The 23512-nt window shown below is 46.1% G+C and overlaps 1 protein-coding gene across 2 annotated transcripts in view; it reads right to left on the bottom strand.

Annotated features, from left to right (window-relative positions):
* The window catches only part of CSMD2 (CUB and Sushi multiple domains 2), a 229936-nt gene that overhangs the window by 44757 nt on the left and 161667 nt on the right, over positions 1 to 23512 (bottom strand). For both annotated transcript variants that reach the window (XM_048969227.1, XM_048969228.1), the window contains 13 exons: positions 21873 to 22067; positions 20950 to 21066; positions 17958 to 18071; positions 17700 to 17795; positions 15116 to 15319; positions 14461 to 14585; positions 10920 to 11016; positions 9785 to 9889; positions 7111 to 7229; positions 6947 to 7016; positions 4239 to 4355; positions 3752 to 3961; positions 2181 to 2369 (listed from right to left, as the gene is read on the bottom strand). In XM_048969227.1, the coding sequence (XP_048825184.1) occupies positions 2181 to 2369; positions 3752 to 3961; positions 4239 to 4355; positions 6947 to 7016; positions 7111 to 7229; positions 9785 to 9889; positions 10920 to 11016; positions 14461 to 14585; positions 15116 to 15319; positions 17700 to 17795; positions 17958 to 18071; positions 20950 to 21066; positions 21873 to 22067 (1758 nt within the window). The remainder of the gene's footprint in view (positions 1 to 2180; positions 2370 to 3751; positions 3962 to 4238; positions 4356 to 6946; positions 7017 to 7110; positions 7230 to 9784; positions 9890 to 10919; positions 11017 to 14460; positions 14586 to 15115; positions 15320 to 17699; positions 17796 to 17957; positions 18072 to 20949; positions 21067 to 21872; positions 22068 to 23512) is intronic.

Below are 23512 nucleotides of genomic sequence, written 5' to 3'. Positions count from 1 at the left end.
CCCATTTTTATTTCTTTTTTTGGGGGGGGAATAAAAGCAATTCTGCACACAGGTGGATCCAGCCCCAAAACCTTAGCCTACCTCACCATGAATAGTTTACGCCTGTCACAACTACCTCTAACCTTTTCAACTCAATTCCACTGCAATAAATTTGTTTCAGCTCTGGAGCTGAAAGGAGACTGTCAGACTGCTTTGTACAGATGTGATGGCCAGGTGCACAAATCAACTCCTTACAGCCAAGTAAGAGCCCTTGGGGTCCACCAGCTGTTTGCACCCATGCATAGAAAACACAGCTCCTGACCAGATCACACCAGTGGGCAAATCTATGCACTTGCTCATACAGCTTGGCTTGGACCAGAACCATCGAGCAGCTGGCTTTCCACAGATCGCATCTGAGCAGGGGGGAAATGATGATTTATTTGTACAACAGCAGCATCCACTTCATTAATCAAGACGACAGTTCTATTGCACCAGGTATCTTCCAGGCCTAAATGAACCTGGAAGCTACAGAGACGTAATTAGAAACAGCCAGGGCAGCGAAGAAGAGAGACAGAAAGATGACATCCTGCTGAAGTGCAGGAGGGCCACAGCAAGTCCCTGGGTCCAAGAGTCCCATGCACAAGAATCAGCTTCTGGACCTCTCACAGGGTAAATTCTGATAGCCCCCTGCCTGAGCCAGCTCCCTTTCAGAAGCCACACAGTTGTGTTAACCCAGTCCTTGGCTTAGGTTCACACATTCTTCCTCCCAGCACAACTTATTACGTCAGGCTCAGCGCTGTCCTAAAACATGGCACCACACTCTCCTGTTCATAGGGGAGTAGCCCCACAAATACCTACCACTCTGGATATGATTTGATGTGCCAAAGGTGAAGTTAAAGTCAGGCTCCAAATATTTACTGCCTGGCTCTGCTCTGCTTTCTCCTGTGGTTTGTCAAGCTGAGAAAACCTTGAGTAATTATATAAACCTGTACATTTACTTCTCTAAACAAACACCCAAGGAACCTGAGGGGCCAAGATCCTTTCTGCCCTGCAAAACAGGCAGCCTGCTGATCAGCAGAAGAGCTTCTAGGAGTGCTGCTGGAAAACTCAGCCTCTGTGCCTTTAGTTTGGACTACAACTTCTCTTTTAATTAAACAGGCGTTCAGCTGTGACCTGTGTGGGGAAGGTGAGGTGGTTAGCCTAAGGCAGTGCGTCACTGCTGCTTGCTGGTATGCAAAAATGGACCATCCAGCTCACCTGCATTTAAGGAAACAGCCAGAAATGGAACACTCTGCATTGACTTTAACAGCACTAACAGCCCAGCAGATGTGCTTGCACGGGGAAAAAAGCAAATGGACCAAAATACACCTATCCTCTCACCTCCTTGTCCTACCACAAGTGCAGCAGAACAGGAAAGCTACTTAAAAACACAGTAAAGATCTAAGGCCTGGATGGTTGCAGCTGGCAGAGCTGATGCCTGAAGGAAAGGGCCTCATCCTGCTGCCATTACTCACCAGCCCTCCCAACAGCACACAGCAGCCAAACAGTTTTCAACACAACTCTGCATTGCTGGAGTCACAGGCAGCACAGCTAGGATCCCGTTCCTTATGCTTTTTGTTCTTGGAGTTCAAGGACTTAGGACTTAAAAGAGGGAAAGCATCAGCCCTCCCTCTCTTTCCCCAGCGCAGACCAATTGCAGCAGGGAGGCTGGGATAAAGGTCAGTGCACTGGCAAGTGCAGCGGAAATCTTCAATGAGCAGCCTTGAATTTCTTAAGGGTTTGTGTGAAACCCTTCGAAAGGAAACCTCATAAAACTCAGCCTACCAGTGCAAAGGATAAAAGAGTGAAAGAGCCCCGCTGGATCTGAATTGAGAAGATGGAGCTTTGAAGCCTGGATCACAGATCTGCTCCTTCGGAAGCCAGGGTCCACCTGGCACACGTGTGCAAGATTAGTGAAGAACTGTTGGATCGTTTTTGAGATGTCATCGTTGCCATGCTAAAGAGACTGGACAGGGACCCAATCTTCTCACACTGAGTGTCCCCAGAGCTGCCAGAGTATTTTTCAGAGACTGCTAAGGGCAGAACAGCAACAGCATACAGTTTCTGTGCTCCCCAAAGAAGTGTGTGCATTCCTGTGTGAAATCTTTGATTTTTGGTTTGGCCCTGAGTTCTTTAGCAAGAGGGTGATCCCAAAGCCATACCTTCACACCTGGGCAATGGGTGATCCCAGTTCCTGTTGGTTCCATGCTGACATGTCAGGACAGGGTGACCGATCAGCTGGTACCCAGGCAGGCACTCAAAAGAGATGGACTGGCCAACGTTGTAACCAGCTCCTCGTACAACACCGTTGGCAAAAGGCTCAGGGTCAGGGCATTCCTGCAGCTCATATGCTGAAATAGAAATAAATCAATAAATGGAGGAATGCTTCACACTTGTAATTTTCTCATAAAAGCAGGAACTGGACACTCACCACGCTGCTTAGCTGCTTCCCCCTCACACAACGACTTAATTGAAAGAGATAAAACTTTAATGAACCATGCACACATCAGCATGGAGGACGAGGGACAACCCTGGGCAGCCTTGAGGTAACCTCAGATGTGAGCACTGGGACCCACTCTGCTCCTCTGGTTTCTCAGACCCTGCGTTCACAGGTCACCCCACGCTTCACCTCTAATTGGGAAATTGGCCTTGTTTTTCAGCAAAACGTGGACAATCCTGATGATGAATGTAAGTCAATTGGTTAGCATGTTCCACCTGGCATTATAAATTATTGGTCAGCCTTGCTAGAGCTCATTTGCATAGCAATTTCCATGAGATTACCCAGAATGCCTCACAGAACACATTCCTTCCTAAATTGTGCAGTAGCGCATGAATTATATGGTGCATGAACAGGACAGCCAAGACAAAATTAATGTTTTCAATTAAGTATGAGTAGTGGCTTTTATTGCTATTTCTGGGGAGGCAGCCCTTTGTCAGTCCTTGGCTACAGCACACGGCTGGAGACACACGCTCCATCTTTCCCGCTCCTCAGATCTCCCTCGCAGGCAGTCTTGGATCACTTGGCTCCCAGCTGCTGCACAGCAAAGCCCATCCTAATTTTCTTCAGTACAAAGCATGTGATTTGCCCCTGGTCTCCTCTGCCCACATTCCCATATACCAAAGTCAGGTGGACAAGGAAGTCCAAAGGATTTTGCAAAGACCCTGTGAAAGGCAGAGCTGTGATCAAGCAGGACCAAAAGTTCAGGTCCTCCTACAACAGGCTGAAGTCTCACAGGCAGTCCCAAGCCCCACTGTCACTTTAGTTAGCTATTTCCTGATTAGCTCAGGCCCCTCCACCAGCCTGCCTCAGCACAAAGCTAAGCTGCAGCTGAGGATGGAAGGGATGCGTTGCAGAGTGCTCGAACTGGACTTCAATTTGAAAATCAGCTGCAAAATTTTAGAGCAAACTCACAGCTCCTTGCACAAACCAGTCGACAGAGCCAAGATCTAAGTGAATCTGGCTGGAATTAATTCAAAGACAGCTCACTGTCACAAAGCACTCTAGGAACATTTGTTATTTGCCGGAAGGCGTAAGTTGGGATGAACAGATCCCAGTTACGAGGATTAAGCATGCTCTTCATGTAACACCTTTCCACTCATCTGGATTAAGTCCTCAGGGAACAAACACAACGGAATAGGAGCAACCGTGTTGTGCACCCTCTCTCCCCCACCCTCCCCATTGGCACCTGGGGACAGGATTGCCCCACTGCTGCTTGTTCAGTGGCCTCCTTACCTTGGTACTCCAGCTTGAAGCCTGGTTTGTTCTGCGAATGGTCGCTGTGGAAGTACACAGTGGTTTCATGAGATGTGGACAGGAGGGAGCCTGGGATTTCGGTGCCGCTGAAGCGCCCGATGACGTTGCTGGTGTCGTACGGCCCATTGCGCACCTCAACGAAGTCATGGTTTGGCTCAGTGGAGAAGTTTAGGAATTGAATGTGAGCACCTAGGGAGGAAGAATAGAGAGTTTGCCTTCAAAGTTATGCACAAGCCTTGGCACATCGGCACTGCCCAACATAGCCTGGATAATTGGAAAAGCAAACATTTACTGCACTGGAGGAAAAGGGCGACTGTCCTGCTAGTTTCAGCCCAGATCAGGCTACAAATGCTGTGGTTTCAGGCTGCTTGAGTTCCTGTGCCTGACAGCAAAGGAATTATGAAGGCTACACAGCCCTCTCTCTTGCCAAACTGCACGTAGCCAGCTCACACCAAAGCCCACTCACCAAATCCCACTGGCAGCAATATCTTCCACGTGCAGTCCAGGTTGCTGGGATAGTTTCCTGGAAACCCCGGGCTCAGGAGGACTCCTTCCATCTCCTCTGCTGTTCCTCCACACTGGGCTGTAAAATCAACAGTGTTCACGGTCAGGATCACTTGCAGGTCTCTCTGCATAGTGGCCATGGCCCATCAGCCATGTTGGAAATAGAGACATTAAAAACTTGAGAAAAAAGGAAAGCCTGCCACAGAACTAGCACAGATTGGCCAGGCAGTGAATGGCTGCATTACTAACGCAGGTGCCTTTCTCCTGTCCTCAAGATAAAAGCCTCGACCCAGAGATACACTTTTGGTGACCACAGTGGGAGAGATTTAAGCTGCAAGGAGAGACGTGGATGGCCTGCTCTCTCTATGGACACCATAACAGGGCACATCATGCACACTGCACTTGTTTGAATTTTTAACCACCACAGAAATTACTGTGAAGAAAAAGAATGATCTTATTTTGACTCCATTTACCTCTGCTTTATCTGGTTTACTGATCTACCTTGACTGCTATACTTGTCACTCTCGAGGCAATTACTGATAAATATAGAGCAGCATGTTTGCACACTGACTGAAGCAAATTCCCTACCAAGAAGTGATCTGGAGATGACACAGCACACAAAATATGTTTACAGAAAGCATCACGTGAAGCACAGATATCATCTTCTCAGGCATATCTGGATGACCTCTACCTTGTTACAGTAAAACCACCTAACAGAATACACCCAGGTGTGCTCCTAACACATTCTGATGGCAGAAGTACAGCTTCCCTCTGTCCAGTATTTCTGTGTGCACTTGCTACTAATGAGGCATTCCCCAGAAGTTTCTTCTTCCTTTTAATGGCTCTTTAGTAGTACTACTGCTGCATTATTTAGGAGTCAAGCATCTGGATGAAGCAGACAAAAAGAAAATCAGTCCACTGCTAGGGAGGCAAGGAGTTCTCTGAGCAGGGGAACGACACAGCCTGGGTTCCTGCATAGCTGGTTGGCAGCCAGCGTGCTCTGGCAGTATTTAGACACATGGGTGCATGACTCACAAAGGACAAGGAGCCCCAGTGCTGCCAGCAGCCCCTCCAAGGACTGTGTCACTCGTACAGATCTGCACTCGGCTGTGGAGATGTGTTTGTGTGTCTCTGAAGCTGGATGACCTTTTTCAGTCAAGTGTGATGCAAGCTAAGAGATAGGAACAGACAGGTGGACAGGTGTTTGTATCGTTTAACCACGACTGCCCTAAAGCAGAGATCCTGAACTAAACTGTGCTGGTTTACACTGTGACAGAGCCTACCAGGCACAGCCCTGCCAGGCAGAATCCAGCTGAACAGCATGACTGATGCTGATCAAAAGACAGAAGAAAACACAGAATTTGTAGTTGCTCAGCTTGCCATCAATCCCTGGTGCAATACTGGGATCCTCCTTCGTGCTGGAACCCCCAGCCCGGATGCTGAGCTGAAGGGCTTCTGGTTTCTCCTACAACAGCTCCCAGGGGTGTGAGCCCTTTAGCTCAGACGTTCTGCTGTAACTGTCTCTGCACTTACTGCTGGCCTGAAGATCATCAGATGAAAGAGCTGTTAGCTCTTATAATTACTTTAAAGCAAAATGATGTAAGCTAAAACAGCAGGAGCCTGAAATAACTGTTAACTAAAGCTATTAAATGCATAAATGTCTCCCTCAAAGCTGTAAAATGTGCAATATGAATATTAAATATCTAGATTTGCTAACAGCAAAATGCTGCTTGAAGATAATCCAGAAACTCCAGCAAGTTCCTTTCACCTCTGCATCTCTTCCCTCAGCGTTTACTTCTGCCTCAGTGGAAATTAATTGCAATTAAAGGCAAACAGGACACCTGGCCCTCACTGGTCACAGAGGAGCTGAACACTGAAGTGAAGACAGCAAGGCACCAGGTGGGCAGCTTGGAGATACTGGGAGAAGAGCAGTAAAAGAAGCAGTTTTGGTGACATCAAGATGCATTTCCAAACAAAGAAACAAACAAAAAACCGAACCACAGCCTGCAGATCTTTCCTTAACGCATAAAAAAGAGCCAACAGAAACAAACAACTCTCAACCCATAAAGACAATCTGCTTCCAGTATAAAGTAGTTTCAGGTTTTCCCTTTTGAATGAGTTTTTATTGACAAAACCATTTTTGTATTTTTACGCTTTATACCATAACCACATTTCAAGCATTTAAAATTAGGCATTCTGGTTGCCCTGGAGGAATGAGCGCTGAAATTTCCCCTTGCAGCTAATAAAGATTTTTTTCCAGCCTTTACCTCACTTCCAGAACAAGCTGCATTTCTCTGACTCACACCTTCACAGAACTCCTGTCCTCCCTGCCACTCCAGCAGCCCTCAGCCACAGGGATGCACTTGAAAGAAAACCTACTGTACTGTGCTCCTGGCCACTGTGCTGCCCCACCACAAAGAGGGCAAAACCATCAGCTGCAGCACGCTGTGGTTTATACAGCCACTTTTAAAGCACCTTTACATGGGAGAACAGGCTGAGAACCTGAGCGCGTCAGGAAATACAGAAGGCTTGAAGACATCCTGCTGTAACAATGCAGCTGGCTCAGTCTGGGCAAGAAACTTCTCCCCATCTCATCAGCATCTGATTACACAGATTTTTAGAAGGGCACGATAAATATCTGCTAGGGAAGAAGAGCAGGAGGAATCCTACCAATGCAAAGTGGAGGAGGATAGTTCCAGCGCCGCACAGTGCCCGGCATGCAGGAAATGTGAGAGTGCCCCTGAGAGAGAGAAAAACGAGACAGAATTTGGAGGTCTCCCTCCCAAATGTTTGCTGTTGTCCCTTTTTGTGCCAAAAAAACCCCATTCCTCTACCTGCAGTGCATAGCCTGGCTCACACTGGAAGGAGACGACGTCGTTCACCAGGTAGCGCTCCCCGACCTTCAGGCCATTCCCAGGAACTGGGGGCTCTGGGCAGCTGGACAGACCGACAGCTGAAAGGCAAAGGGGGGTGAATGCTGTGGGACAGGGAAGGGCAGACAGCAGGAAAGCACACACCTTCACCAAGGGCTTCTGACCAGCACTGACACTGCGTGAAAAAGGCTGGTGGTGTTTGGATTCTCCTGGAAGACAGCCCAGAGGGATCCTGGACATAGAGGTATACACATCCATCGCCTCCACTTTATCTGGAACACACTGTTCTTAATGAAGGCATCACTAATCATTTTGTGATTCATGGCCAAAACCACTTCTGACTGAACATTAATGGCTCGACCGATGGGCTGCATCTGCATCAGCACATCTATTCCCAGGGCAGGCTGAGTCATTCTCAATGGTTCAGGAATCAAAACTCCCATCACCAACCCTCCTCATCAGAGTCTGTATGCATGGTATGTTGTGTATTCCTTTACTGACCAGGCAGCATTTGATGAAACACCGGGGAAGATGTGTGAGGGAATCACCCGTGTTGCCCCTTGCTGGCAATATAAAGGACATAATGTGTTTGCAGAATGCAATTTGGGTAAAAAGCTGCTTAGTTTCTTCTCTTACCCGACTCTCCCTGCTTTCATCTGCAGAATGAATTTTCCAGGTGATACAGAAAGCAGAAAGCGAGGCCAGACTTTGACAGCACCCACAGAACAGCCCACAGAAATGTCCTTCAATCCCATTTCCACCTGAGCTATGCTTTAGATCAGGGCGATCCTGCTGCTGCCACAAGATCACCTCTCACACCTCTGCAAGGCTAGCGCTTTGCTCCAGCTCCTGGCTGCAGGCTGAGCCCAAAGCAGGTGAAGAAAAAAAGGAGGTGATGGTGATTCTCCTTCAAAAATCTGAGTCATGCTTTCCAGCAAGAAAGCTCTCAGTCCCTGCCCACCCCTGGCTGAGCTGCCTGACCTTCAGAGAGATGGAGAAAACAGCCCTAAGCAACTTCCCATTCCGATCAGTAGACACTGAGCTTCATTCAGTCCCATATACCATGAAATTTCAGTCATACAAGCAAAGCAAAAACTGCATTACTTTCCATCTGCCCTGCAAATCAACACATATTAATCTTCTCAGCCAAGAAACCAAACAAACCTGGCAATCCCAAGCCTCACAAAAACCTGAGTGATTATTGCAGTGCGACAACACAATCCTCACAGAATTTATTGGTTGAAACAGAAGTGGGAAAGAAGCAGAGTTGCAGCAGGAGGATTTCTGTAACAACATCCAAGCTTCCAGAGAGCTCTCTAGTGCACACCTCTTTCAAATCTTCTTGGCTGCTGTAATTTTGCTCAAGCCATTAATATGCAAGGTTTCCACCTGCAAACACAATAAACCTGGAAAGCTTACTACTAGTTGGCCCCTTAAAAGCTCAGGCAGTCCCTGCAGTCAAACAGCTCTGCCATTTCTGTGGATGTTGTACAAAATGAAACGCACTTTCAAATCTATTTGCTACTTTGGACAAAATAAACAGAACACTGGTTGGCTTCAGAGACAAACACAAAATCAGTGATCAAAAGCAATTGTCAGACTTGGTGTCCAGCAAGAAACAATTATGTTTGCATTGCCCCAAGGAAGTCTGCATGAACACAACAGCAGTCCCAGCACACCTCTCATAGGCTCAGCATCACTGCTACCAGTGCAGAAACAGGGCCAGCCCATCACCATGCACTAACCAGTCCTCTGAGAGTTGCAGGTACACAAGGCATGCTCCTGGCCCTGTCACACCTCTATCTTTAGTACCCTGCAAATGCACAAGCCTGCTTGCTGAACACTCAATTTAGATGCACTGAATAGAGCTGAGAGCTGCCATTCTACACCTGCTAGCTCTACTCAACACCCATTAGGCAGTGCCTTAAATACTGGGGGAGTTTTGCTCCCCCCCCCCCCCCCATTTCCACAGAGAAGTGGAATAAGTTCAGCAGGAAGAGCTCCAGGATGGCCAGGGGCTGCAGTGCTGATCCTGCCATGAAAGGCTGCCCAGAATGTTTGTGCAGCCTCCATCCTTGGAATTTTTCCAGAACAGACTGCATAAAGATGCAAGCAGTCTAGTTTTATCTCATAGCTGACCTTGCTTTCAGCAGGAGGTTAGATGAGATTACCTCCTGAGGTCCCTTCCAGCCTGAACAGCCCTATGAAGATCTGCCTAGTCCTGCTATGCTGCCCCCTGCAATGACAAATACTGAATGCCTAGGAAGGATGGCAAAGAGCAGGCGGTCCCTCCTACTATCTGGCAAGCACCATTTAGGCACTTCCCAAGCTGAGATTACAGCACTGTATTGAACAGGCAAATTCCCCATGAGTTTTTAATACTTTGGCTTCCATACCTCCTGCTGTACTACAACAGAGGAACCAAAAAGTGCTGCCAAGCCACTCTGTGACCCCACACATCCTCTTCTCCACTTACCTCTCTGCAGTTTGAGAAAAGGAACCATGCACACGTGGGCCTTACAGCTCACTGCCCCCTCCCTGCACTACGCAGCTTCCACTTCTGCAAGGCAACAGCTCTGTAGCCATTTCCCCACTACCCAGAGGTACTGTGAGATCAAGGCAGCACTGCTCTTACTTTTGTATTCCAGGTGAAAGCCAGCAGCAGAGACGCTGATATCCGAATAGAAATGCAGATAGAGCTGGTTTGAAGTGCTGTTCAGCAACGCAGGCACTGTAGTTCCTGGGAAAACAAGAGGTGCACAGAGATACTGAAGAGGATTCTTTTTTCCTCCTTCATATCCTCAGAGACTTGCTGCAGAAGAGGCTAAGAACAGAAAGTCCTTTAACTTAACAAGCTCTGTTGGTTTTGATCAGGTTCTAATGAGGCCAATTGAGAAATACCCAAGGCCTCTCTGCAATGGCCTTTTCGAGGTATAATGATGAATTCCATCATGTGAAGTTTTACCACTTACAGACCAGACAGATTGAAAGCACTGAGAAAAGAACTGCTGAAGGGAAGCAGTGTGAGTGGAGCTCTGGATTCCTTCTCCTGCTTCGTTCCCTGGAAGCTGCAGCAGCAGATTGAGGCAGTTCTATCCAGAATGCAGCTCTGGGAGGAGAATCTGCCAGCGGTTACGTATGACTCTACCAGCCTCAAAGCCCTCTGAACCTGCGCTCATTCAGCAATCAAGAATCAGGGCCATTGGTTGGCAAGTGCTTCTGCTATTTGAAAGCTTCACAGTGCTTTTGGGCTGCTGGTTACTCCCTGCTCTGCCAAAAACCTCAGTTCCCCAGTACAAGGCAGGATAAATGTTGTTCTGCAGCCCTCGCTCCATTTTGGTGCAATCAGCCAGGAGGTCAACCTGCCTGTGCAGTGGTGTGAGCCTGCACAACCCAGCAGTGCTGCACAACTCCCAGCCTGTGGAAACGGTCCTGAGTTAACACAGCTTAGAGAAAATGCCAGGACACACCGGGGAGGTGGATAAAAAAGAACAAAAGGAAAGGGGAAAGGCTCATCTGCAATAGAATGCTTTCCAGCAAGGGTTAAAATAATAAAGATGGGCTTAGGGCAAGTTTTTGTAACAGGGATAAAACTCAGAGCTACACATGTACACACACTAGCATTCACTTCACTGCTGCTGGAAGAGCTTGAAGGTGCTGGTGATTTCCAGCACGTGTTTGTACATCATGTATGTGCTGAAGTGCAGCTGATGCTAATTGAAATGAAGCTTGCACGATGCATTTCACCAAACACGATGCTGAGCACTTACCAGAGAAACTCCCCAGCATGGTGGCTGTGTTGTCTCCTCCATCAAACACTTCTAGGGAATCCCAGTTCTGCTCAGTGACAAAACTGATCACCTGTATCTGAAGTAATAATGGAAAGGGAAGGGAAAAAAAGAGATTCCTGAAGACTTCTGCAATGTTTTCATGTGAAAGCAATCACTAGCCACCCAGAAACTATTACAAGAAGAAGGAAACCTCCATTATATCACAGTATCTCTTAATCCAGTGAAGCTCTCTGCAGTTGTCTTGCTTCCCAGCTTTTAACCCCATCACTCCAGTTGCATTTTCAAATTTCCCACCTTTCTCTGCCATGCACCGCAGGGTTTGAAGGTTTATACAAGTCACTTGACTCCGTGACTCAGAACTTCAATACAAACCTTAAATGAGCAACATCATGGTATCTCATGAATCTGCATTTACCCCGAAAAGCAGCTCCTGTACTTCAGTAATGACAGAGATGTAATTGCACGGTAGATTTGTTTCCCTTAATTATCACTCAAATTAATTCTGCCTTTATTTCTAAGTACTGGGAGTTCAAAGCATTCGGTGGGCCAGTACAGAAAATAAGCTGTGCTGTAGGTCAGGTTTGGTGAATTGCCTGAAAGAGTCCAACAGCAAACCTGAGAGAGAGCCAGGATTACATGGAGCAGCCATCCTGAACCTGCATGCTCTAGATGAAATTTTCAGACACTCAAACTTATTTTCTAGGCCACCAATGTAAAAATGAGGTTCTTCAATGCTCCGTTTCCCCGTGGCAGAGGCACTGCTGCTCAGTACCACTCCTGGGTTTGGGGAGAAAGGTTTGGCAGCTCCAGCAGGTAGATGCGTGTTCACATCCACCCTCACGCATCTGCTCACTGGAGAGACTCCATTCTTTGAGGTCTCTTTGGATGGAGATTTCCTACTAAGCCTGATGCTTCTGATCTCAGCAGCCCTGCTGAATTCAATGGAATGACTCCCTTAAGCTCTGAGCTCAGCAGGGCACATTTGCTGGGCAGAACTCTTGGAAGAGGCTTCAACACACTGGAAATGGAGGCAGCATGCTCACACACGCGCTCCTGTGCTCTCCTTTTCTCTCTCCCTCTGTACTTACACACCTGCTTCAAACACCTACTTTCCTTTTGCTCTGGTAAACACAAAACACAGACCATCAAATCCCATGATTTCCACTTTTTTAACCTTTTTTTTTTCTCATTGATTTGTTCTGAATAATAAAGCAGACAAAAAAGTTCCAGGAAAGTTAAGAAAAAAAGGAAGAGTTCATCTAGCAGACATGGCAGTGACCCCTACAGAGCCATCAGTGATGGCACTGACCACGTCAACACCTTCCAGCCTGTATAATTACACTCCTGTTCTGACCAACATTATTGAGAGGCCATGGACTGAGAACGTGCATTTATTTTGTTTGCTCTTACATTTTTTAAATTATTTATCCACTCCCATGTCCCCAACTTAACGGAATAAACATTTTTAAGGGCCTAATTCAAGTCTGACATGTGGATTCACAAGGGATCTGCATCTATTTACTGCCATGTATATAAATTAATTCACCCAGGAAGGTTTGCTACAGGAATGAATAATTCATGGCAGAAGTGCTTGCTCATACACTGATTACATAAAAATCCAACTAGTGACTCGCCGCTGCTAAGGAAGTTTTAATTTCACCTCCTTCCCTGATTTACAGCTGTTTAACCTTTAATTGTTGTACAAAATGAGGGCAAAGCGATGTTTAAATTAGTATCTAATAACCCAGAGCATGTTGCATGCAGCAGTGGGTGACCAGGGTGGTGCATGCAGGGCGAGCTGATCGCAGCAGGCCAGGTTCCTCCCATCAAAGGACTTCCACTGGAAGTACCAGAACTGGTTTGCTGTCAGGGAAGATGTCACCCAGCATCGTGCCCATGTGTAGGGGCAGAGCTGGGCAGGGAGATGCAGTGCTCTGCAGCTGGGATTGGGGTTGGACACTGCAGGGCTGCTGAGAACTAGGACTGGACCTAGAACACCGCTCTAGAACTGGAAACTCAGCTTCAGGTGTGACATGGCAACACTCAGCTGCAGGACGCACTCTTTCTTAGTTATTTGCCTGCACTCTGTGTTAGATCTCCAGACATCTTCTTCTCTTGCAAAATGTATGTAGCAGGAGGGAAGAATCCTTTAAAACACCTTTGACATTACATTTTCTACTTCGACATCCAATTGCACAGCAAAAGAAGTGAGAAACAAATGCTTTTAGCAGCCTGCTGTAATAGCTGCTTTCCTCTAAGCTCAGCAGATGTACACAAAAACAGCTCCATGGGCTGAGAAACTGGCAGCAAGGGTCTGCATTCAGAACACAGCAGTGCAAAACACAGACATTTATTTACATCACTTTAAAAATTAAGCGAATTATCACCTCCTGGTCCCAGGAGTCCTGAGCAACTTGCAAACTGCCTCAACTGCTGAGACGTTTTGCTGAGCTAAATGGATCCCTCTGCCATTTAGGGGTTTGGAGCACGGCTGAAAATTCAGATGAACAGAAAAGAATTGACAATAAGCCTTGAGGCCTTTGAAAACACTAAGTTAAATGGCTTCAAAAACAGATGAGGGAAAATGGGAATTTGCTGGACGTGGCAAAGGGCACAAGCTGGTGTTCCAGGCTTGGCCACCACGCTCCCCAGCCCACTATTCAGCTCTGAGTTACACTGGTGACATCACGGAAGACCATTCCTGCAGAAAGGCAGAACTGTAATCTAACAGCACAGAGCTGATGTTGCAATATAACTGGTGAGAGAAGCACAATATGGCAGAGGAGGAGGAATCCACCTGCAAGTCTTCTGGCCAAACACATGATAGAGAAATAAAAGCACTTGGGAACAAAACCCTTGTGAAGAGGTGAAAAGAAGACAGGAGCCCTCTGTTAATGAGAATGAACCTATTAAAGCATCCATCTTCTCTGCATCAACTGATGCCACTGTAACACGTGGTGAGACACCTTCTGTAGGGTGAAGTGCACATGTGCTGAATGGGAACATAATCTAAACTTTGGTCTCTAATGTTGGGCTTAATTCTCTCCATCCTCTAGCAGGCAGGACTCTCTGCAGAGAAATGATAAGGACCACACAAAACCTGGAGGGCCCATTTACCTGGAGACAATGAGCAGCAAAGCTCTAATTGTATAATCATACTGCTGTAACTCTGCTGGCAGAACAAAGCTGCACTGGCATGCTGAGCAAGCTGCTCTTCCTTGGTATAGCTTACAATGCTTTCAAGGTTGCATAATCCAGGAATATAAAGGTATTCACCCCAAATACCACAATTATTTTGTTGCAGCAAAACAGCCACATGGTTCCAAGTATTTCTCATGGTGAGTGCCTCCAGGAGGCAAAAATCCATGGGAATATTACCCACTGTATGGCAGCTGCAGTGTAAATGAATGTCTGATTCCAGAGAATTACACATTCAACCCATCTTAGCCTCCCAGCACACAGCCTCTATGTGCACTAGATGCTGTTTTCTCCTTTCTGTATCATGCTGCTAACTCAGTACCTGGATTCCTGCTCCCTCGGGGACTGATATCTTCCACACACAGTTGAGGCTGTTCAGATACGGCTCTGGGAAGCCAGGGGAGAGGATGGTGCCTTTGCGCTCAGTCAGATTTCCACCACATGGCACTGGAATGAGCAAAGCAATGCTTGAACATGAAAGGGTTTGGCTTTGATACAGGAACATTCTCTTTAAAGTATTTATTCATTGGAAAAAAAACAAACCAAAACAAAACAAAAAAACCAAAAGCAGAATTGGATCATGATTTAAGGACATGATTTGTAGGAATAATCTCTTTTCAGTAACTCTCCCAGGTAACTTCTATCATCAGCTGCAAGCAGTCCTGACAAGAGGGCAGCACAGAGTGTTTCAGCATGTGAACTTGTTCAGGACTGCTCTCCTCTGAAGAAGAAGAAAGCGTTTTTAGATCCTATTTACACTAGATGCTACCCTGGATTCCACAACTGAGAACTGGATCCAGTTGTCCTTTCTCAAATATTTAAGGCTCTTGTTCACAAACAGGCCTGTTTGTACGTGCAAGATAAGAAACAGCTTTCTTGGTTTCCTTTTAACCATCCCAAAAGCTGCCACTTATTTTCCTCGCACAAACTGCTGTCCCATTTTGCCTTTTGCTCAGCCCCGGGCCCAGGACACCTACCCACACAGGTTGGGACAGAGACGTTCCACTGAGCCAGAGCTCCAGGCATGGTGAGGCACTCGATGCTGCGGGATCCCTGCAGTACGTAGCCGGCGCTGCACTCGAAACGCACCACAGCCCCCACTGCAAAGTCGCTGCCCAGCCGCCGGCCGTAGCGCGGCTCTGGGACGGAGCTGCACTGCGTGGCACTGGTGCGAGGAACCGCTGGCGTGGCGCAGGAACCGTCAGCAGAGAGAGGAGCGTGCGATTGCAAAGCAAAGGGAAGACAAACAAACAAATCCACACATAAAATACGTGAATGGAGCGGTTAAAGCAAACATTCGGGAAATACGAAGTGTCCAGATTGTAAACTCTCTTCAGTACAGGAGGGGAGTACAGGCAGTTAGCTCTGGGAGGACAGGGCTCAGCTGTTGGCTCTGCATTTGCTCAGCACAACCTGTGCCAGAGCGCAGCAAAACCCATGGTCAGGACCAGGAAGGGCAGAAAATGCAGCCCTGCAAGTGCAAGTTATCTTTCTCTTATTGTCAAGTTAAAGATCCAACAAAAATAACACAGGAACTTGATGACAGTAAAAGCCCAAAGAGTGGCTGAATCCAAGCACAAGCAGTGGGAAGGAAAAGAAATAACACTGCAACCAAACTTCTGTCAAGACAACTGTTACTTGAAGCAAAAGTATTTAGGACACTACAGAACCATGGATGCTGTCCGTATGCCTTCAGAAAACGTTATCACCACATCCAGATGATTTCTACATAGAGAAACTGAGGAATTCAGCAATGACTTTCTGAAAAGTTGGCTTGCTATATAATGATAGAGCCTCAGCAGAAAACCCTTTGAGGCTTCTCAGCTCTCTTGGCCTCTTTACCAGAAATGACAGTAATTTTAAACAACCTTCTTTGTGATGGGAAGGGTAAGAAAAAGAAAAGGGCATCACCAATTGTTGAAACTGTCTGCATTCCTGTTTAATACTGAAAACAGTAGCTAAAGAAAGAAAGAGTCTGATAGAAAAACGAGGGAAGTATGAGTCAAAGAAATGTCTACTGCTGAGGAAGAAACCAATTTGTATTTATCTCTGAGTTGCTTTACAATTTATTAGTGTTTAACACCCGAGTTGCTGGGATGGGGGAAAATACAGAGATGATGAGTGCATTAGCTGTATTGTTTGTTTGATTTTAATTTGTTTCAGAAAGATGAATCTCAAGTAATTCTGTGTTTTTGTTTTACCCACAGTGCATCTGACTCCTTCAGCAGTCACACGTGATGGCTCCCCAACCAACACACAGACTGCCTGGGCAAGTGGACAGTGAGACACTGAGCTGAGATGTGGGTGGGCCTTGGAAGAGGAACGGAGAGGCAGAAACAATCCACTTGTGGTGATGTGCAACTTTAGCTAAAACCAAGATAGCCAGAAAACTTGTGGATCTGTACCATTGCTCAGACAGCCCCAGTGCGGCCATTTGGAGCCAACGAGCATCTGCCTTGCCTCTCTCCAAACCACCAAAAGAACCTTCATGTCTGACTCTGTAGCTCTGCTTTTCAGTCCAGACTGCTTTCAAATGTAGGCTTCCAATTCCTTAACCTCAGGGGAACTTGCCGTTCACGTTCCATCACTGGATGGGGGAGTCTTTGAGAGAGGCAGAACTCATTTGTAAAAAAATCAGAGTACATACTATTGGATATCAGCCAGGCAGTCAAAACCAAGCATTCTTCTTGCTTTTAATATTGCAGCAATCACTGAGGAGTGTGCAGGTCGTAACTAGCACACAGGAAGGAGGAAGTAATCCTTACAGACTCCATTAAAAAAAACCTGTTTTGGCAAAATCTGTGACGATTACTGTCTGAACTACGGTTACTGTAAAACAATTAGGTAGAAATTAAAAATAATGTATTTCTGGATACTACAAAATCCAAAACATGCCTTACTTCAACCCTGGAGAAGGTACAAGTAGTCCCTGCTGCCCGTGGCCCCTTTTGCAGTAACACATGCAAATGCTTGGCTGAACCACAACTAGACAAAGCATGTGGGTGAGGAAAACACTTCTGTTTTCCCACTCTTCTGTACATCACTTTACTGCTTTAAAATCTCTAAGTGGGACTCACTTGATGCAATGCAAGCTGTTACTGAAAGGATCAAAGGGCAAAGTTTGACAGCAGGGGACCTAAGCCTATGACATGCAGAGAACTAGGATTTTACAGAGCTGCTAGACAAGTGTTCAGCTGCTTACGCTGAGAAATATGATAAAATGCCAGTGGGAAAAACTGCTTGGGTATAAATCTCAAGAACTCACTGTGTATGCAGGCATGATTGAATGAGATACTTCTGATACTAATCCTGGGACGTGCGAGGGCTGAGGCTGAGTGAAAGTGGAAGGTCTGAATACTAAGCACCTCCAGGAACCACCTGCAAGCCCCTGCTACCAAAATAACCTCCATCTCCATTGGTATTTCCTGTTCAGACTGAAAGTGCACAATGACCCACAGATGCCAAAGTCAGTTAATACTGTTTACAACACTTGAAGACATATTTTTGACCGTTATCTCTTAATACCTACCCAAGGACACCTTCAGAACAAGCTATACTCACCTTGGTAGACAAAATGAAAGCCTTTGGCTGTAGATTGACCCTTGGAACTAAATTTGATGAGAATCTGGTTGGTGGTGGCTAATGGCAATGATTCACCTGGATGAGGACAAAGAATAAAAACAGAGAAGACAGATTACAGCATCAGTGGCTTACCAAAGCTTTTCTAGAGCTTGCACACAATACTGTTTCGCTCAGAGCAAAGCATTAAAAATCAGACTATCTTTCAGCTTACTTTTTTCCACAAAGGCAGGTCCGTACCTGTATGAGAGCCTGAGAGGGAGCTGAGCAGCCGAGAGTGCTGGTTGGGGCCATCGTGAACCTCGATGATGTCGTTGAGCGCAGTCTGGAAGAAGGCAAACTGCCCAAAGACCACTGCAGAGAGAGGCAGCCCATCAGCCAGGCCAGGACATGTTGTGGCCTACACAGCCAGGCCCTGAGCCGAGGCCTACGTGGCCAGGCCCCAACTTGAGGCCTACGTGGCCAGGCCCCGACTTGAGGCCTACACAAGCAGGCCCCAACTTGAGGCCTACACAACCAAGCCCTGATTTGAAAACTTCACAACCAGGCCCCGACTTGAGGCCTACACAACCAAGCCCTGATTTGAAAACTTCACAACCAGGCCCCGACTTGAGGCCTACACAGCCAGGCCTTGACTCAAGGCCTACACAGCCAGGCCTTGACTCAAGGCCTACACAGACAGGCCCTGAACTGCAGCCTACACAGCCAGGCCCTGAACTGCAGCCTACACAGCCAGGCCAAGTTGTGGCTTACATTGCCAGGCCCTGAGCTGAGGCATTTCACGTGCTTTTATTTCAGGAAACTGGCAAGGATAACAAGGGCCTGACTGACAGCCCCAGAAGGTGGGAGTCCTTTATTTATCCACAAAGTCAGCGTAACAGAAGCAGCAAACAGCCTCCCCCGTGTTTGTCTGCCAGTACGCTTTAACTGTGATTCATAGGCCAAAAGGGGCTGCTTTATGAATCATCCCATTTGCCTGCCTACGTAACACAAGGTGTATAATTTCACCTACAGATAATTATTTATTACTTATATTGAGCCTCTGTCATGAGCTGGGCCCCCACTCTTTAGGTGTTGTGCAAAGCTTGAACAAAATAACAGTCTCTGTTCTGAAGGAATTAATTTCTGGATTGTGCCACTGTGGCCAGGGAGGACCACTGTAAGGAAGGAGGACACTCACAATTTTACAAACAGCCAGTCCTAGGCCAGTCTATGGAGACTGTTAATAACGCCATTCAGTGCTCTGGGTCTCACTGCACACATTGCCAGTGCGCCTGCGGGCATGCAGAGTTGAAAAAAAACGATAAAATAATGAGAGGATCAGAGGGCTGTTTGTTTGTTTGCTTAACTAACGCTAAAGACTTCTGTTATTTATCTTCATTTTTTAGAATAGAATAACAGGTTCTTTTCCTCCCAAATCTGCCCAGAGAAGTCTCACCCCTGTCTTTCTCTCCTCCTTTTGCATTTTCAAGTTGTAAGAGCCCAGTTGCAGGTTCACAAGCTGAGAGGTCTCTTGCTGTGAAATTCATCATTCACCAAGCTATAACATTTGTTTCCTGCACATTCAGGTTTCCAGCACAGCTTTGATGCTAGGAGCACTGAGAAAGTGACGACAGCACACCCTGATGCCTGGTGACCACAGAGCAGCAAAGTGAAGGAGATGGGAAATGCATAACATTTGCTATTAATGGTTTTCCTGGCTGCTTTCAATGAAGCCATTGAAAGGCAGCGAGTGGAGAAAAAAAACTAATTTAGCTGTCATCCTATAGTTGGCAGAAGTCACACTTGCAGATCAAGACTGTCTAGCCCATTAGATGCTGTGTTTCTTAAGAGAGTATCAAGACCAGCTGCAGTAAGGCAGGTTAAGAAGTGTGATTACAGTGTAGTATTTCATCCGTTAGAGCCAGGAACTTAGAGGTAACCCAGATCCATTTGGGCAGAAGGGCAATTCAAGTGAAGGGAGCTTATAACTGAAGAGAGCGGCATCTTATTTCACATCTTGCTCTCTTAGCAAAGGAAATCATAAACAACTGAAAAGGCCACAGGGACTGACTAGAACAAGATCAATATAATGTGCTGAGAAACTGTATCAAATAACAGAATTTAGAGACCTTCATCTGCTAGAGCTGTCAGTGCAGGAGCTCTTACAGAGAGCTTTGAATTCCCTTCAAATAAGAAAATATGTTAACCAATACTAATACCCATCAAGCTACTTACCTCAAGTGTTCCTACAACGTCCACCATGCTTTTATCCTAACTGACCAAAATTAAGTGGAATTGGAGTCTATTAAAAGAATGATGATCCATTTAAATGAGTCTGACTTTGATGTGCGTTTATGTCTCAATTCAGTAGACAGACTGAATGAGCAAATAGATGTAGAATATCAGCTCATTCAAGCATGCTACCAGAACACAGATTTGGTGCTGTCAGAACTTCGTTTACCAGCAAGCTTTCCCCTTCCTCTCTTAAAAGGTGCTTTCCCTTAATCTGTAACTGCACCATATTCATTTAAGAGCATGCCATGCACACGTCATGATGAACATACAAGAAAAATAACATCTACAAGGAAACTTTACTCAAGCAAGTTATAATCAACAATGCAAGTGCCTGCCCTCTCTCACAATGCCTGGGGAAGCCATTGTTCCAGTTTTGACAGCTTTTCTGTCAGCTGACCATAGGTACCATATGACACCAGCCAGGAGCTAGTTCAGTCCTAATCATTGAACAAGGTTGAACAAGGTTGCCATAATCTTCAAAATACACCTCGAATTGCTCAACCAATACAATTTGATCTACATAGTATTACCTGTAAGTCCTATAGCTTCACATCAACAAAACTACACATGTATGTGCTTCTTCATGCAGACAGATTATTTAGAACCTCAGTTAGAATGCAATTACAGCAAGTACATTTCATACTCTCAGAGTCTGCTGTTAGTATTAAGCACCATGAATTATTTCTTGCTGATTTTTCAACTCTACACAGTTGGATACAGCACAGGAACTGGAATGGGAATGGGACCATGGATTTTGTTAGATTTGTTTTTTTCCTCATTTTTGATAATTCTGAAATTCAGAAAATTTCCATAAGCTTCAGTGACCTCAAAGCACAATTAGCATGCAACAGTGCCATCTTCCAATTTCCCTTACATCTGTTTCCATATGCATTCATTCTACTGCTTCATCAGAACAACATCAGGTGTCTGCAAATCTGTTAAGAAAGAAAAATACCGTAGTCCTTTGGCACGACGATGAAGTACAAGCAGACTTGTCCACTGGTGTAATTCTGGGGATAATTTGGAGAGAGGACTACACCATCTGAGCCTGTGTACTGACCACCACAGGGCGCTGTAAGACGAAGACGAGAGGAGATCACGAGGTGCCCTTCCCACAGCCTGCCAGAACCACCAGCCTTTTTCCTGCTGCTCTCATATCCATCTCCACACACATTTTGTAATTCTGCGCAGTGTCAGCTGCCCCGACCTATGATCGATTCTGTGCTTCAGGCACTGCAGCTCTCGCTGCAAGTTCTTATTAAGAAAAATAAGGCTTATCCTAACCTGAGTTCATGCCTGCTTCACATTTAATTATTAAGACCATGCTGAGGCTAAGGGATGCCATGTATGGTATTGTAGCCTAATGGGTGATTTGCACTGCTCTCCATCTGCTCCCAGAGCTCAGGGCTTGGCAGCATGAGCTCCTGCTCTTTTTGCCTTTCCCAGTGGCAGAAGCTCTGAGGGGAGCCCAAGATCCCATCCTTCCTGCCAGCAGACTGCAGCTCTCTCTTCTGCCGTTTCTTACATTAAGAAGGTCGAACTGCAAAGCCATCACTTAAACCATTTTCTCATTAAGCCAGAAAACAACACACCCACAAACACAACACAATATCTAAAAAAAAAAAGCCTGTCTTCTCAATTATGACCCTGCTCAGGACAGCACATGCTTAAGGGCTCTGATTAGCAGGGAGTCAGGTAAGCAAATGTTCAAGTAAGCTCCTGAATGCTGACTGAAGTCAACTCCTCCTGACCCTACGGTGTTAGAAATGAAAGAACTATGGAACACATTTCTGTCCCTTTGCAAGCAGTTCTACGCAGAAGTAACACCAAGTGCTGCAATGGAATAAAATGCTTTAGCACTGGGCCCTCTCCCCTTACCTGTACAGGTAGGTCGGGGTTTGTTCCACGCTGGTTTCCCATCCTCTCCCATTATGCACGTCAGCGTGGAGACCCCTTCGATATCATACCCTCCATCACAGTAGTAGGTGATGGTGGATCCCAGTTTCAGATCTGTACCCACTCGTGTACCATTTTTAATTGATCCAGGATCAAAGCACGATTCCCTGGGATTTTCTGTAAGACAAAATTGCCAACATCTTTACCGGTCTGGTACAACTGCTTTCAAATTGTGGACAATGACATAGTTTTTGACTTTTAGATTCTCACTTAAGCATATCACAAACACCAGCACCACTTGTGGGGGGCTTAGTTTTCAAGCATTCTCTCAAGCTGCTGAATCTGGGGAATTATTTGGGTCAGATTCTGGTCCAGATCATTCACTGATGCTCAGCTCCGGTAGAAATATACTGTAAGAAGGAAAGCTTCAGTTCACACACATTAACTGGTACTCAAAATCCAATCAACGAAGCAACTACCTACACTTGCCCTCCCTCTTCCTCAGGAGGTTGCAGGAAACTGCAAGTCAGGACATATTGAACACAGATTGAACACACACTACATTTCAGATGTGCTACATCTGTTCACCTTCTCTCATTGGCACCTATCATGCCAGTATCTGAGAGCTGTCTGCTCTCGCCATGAAACGCAGTGCCACGTGCTAGCTGCTTGACTCTCCAGATGTGCAGCATGGCTGCAATTATTGCAAAATGATTACAAGCAGTTAGACAAAATGAAGGCATTTTTCTCTGCTCACTATGCCCTGCAGAGTTAAAAATCCCATTTACATATGAAAATTTCAGTAAAGACTACGAGCCTTCAGGACTTGGATGTTTCTTTCCTTCTTCTGAGGGCATTTTTTTCTTTGCTTCTTTCTTTCTTTTCTTTCTTTCTTTTTTTTTTTTTCCTGCACAAAATATAATTAGAGGCTTTGATTAATCCTGCTCTTTTGTCGTTTGGAAACTGCTCATTAAAGATGAGGGTTTTTCTGAGAGCAATGCGTTTGCGAACAATTTTAATGTGTTTAAGTATTAAATCATGGGCTTTTAGTGTCTGGGGAGGGGTTGGAGGGAGAAAGAGGAAACAGCCAAGCCAAGTCTCGTTTTCGTTCATTTTTTTTCTCCCCACTAAAAAACAGGATTCACTTTACGTCCACCTTTACACAACAGCTGTTCCAGAGATCCCATCAGCGAGGTGTTACCACCAGGAGCAGCTGCCACTGGCTTCTCCTAAAACAACCAGCCCTCCATTCTGGGAGCCGTGGACCTGCTAAACCTTCAGTGCTCCTCACAGACGTACATTCTTGTGCAGAACAGCCATCACAGCCCACAGAAGGGAGTGAAACGTTTCTTGCATCAGCCAGCCCTGGCCCTGAGGATGAGCAGGGCAGATGCACAGCTCAGAGCCCTCTGCAGCACACAAGTCCTTCGCAAGAGTGCTTCACCCGCATTTCCAAAATACTTATTTGTTCTGCAAGTCTTTATCTCCCTGAATTGCTAACATTCACTTTTAGCCCCTTCCATACAAAAGTTTCCATACAAAAGAAACCTGATGGTTTCTTATGACCACTTTATGCCCCTCGTGTGGCTGGGAACAGCCTTGCTGCCTTTCATCTCACAAGT

Source organism: Lagopus muta, chromosome 23 (assembly GCF_023343835.1).
Source record: "Lagopus muta isolate bLagMut1 chromosome 23, bLagMut1 primary, whole genome shotgun sequence".
Lineage (NCBI taxonomy): Eukaryota > Metazoa > Chordata > Aves > Galliformes > Phasianidae > Lagopus > Lagopus muta.
Note: the sequence above shows the minus strand (reverse complement) of the source record. Positions and strands in the feature narration are given on the sequence as shown.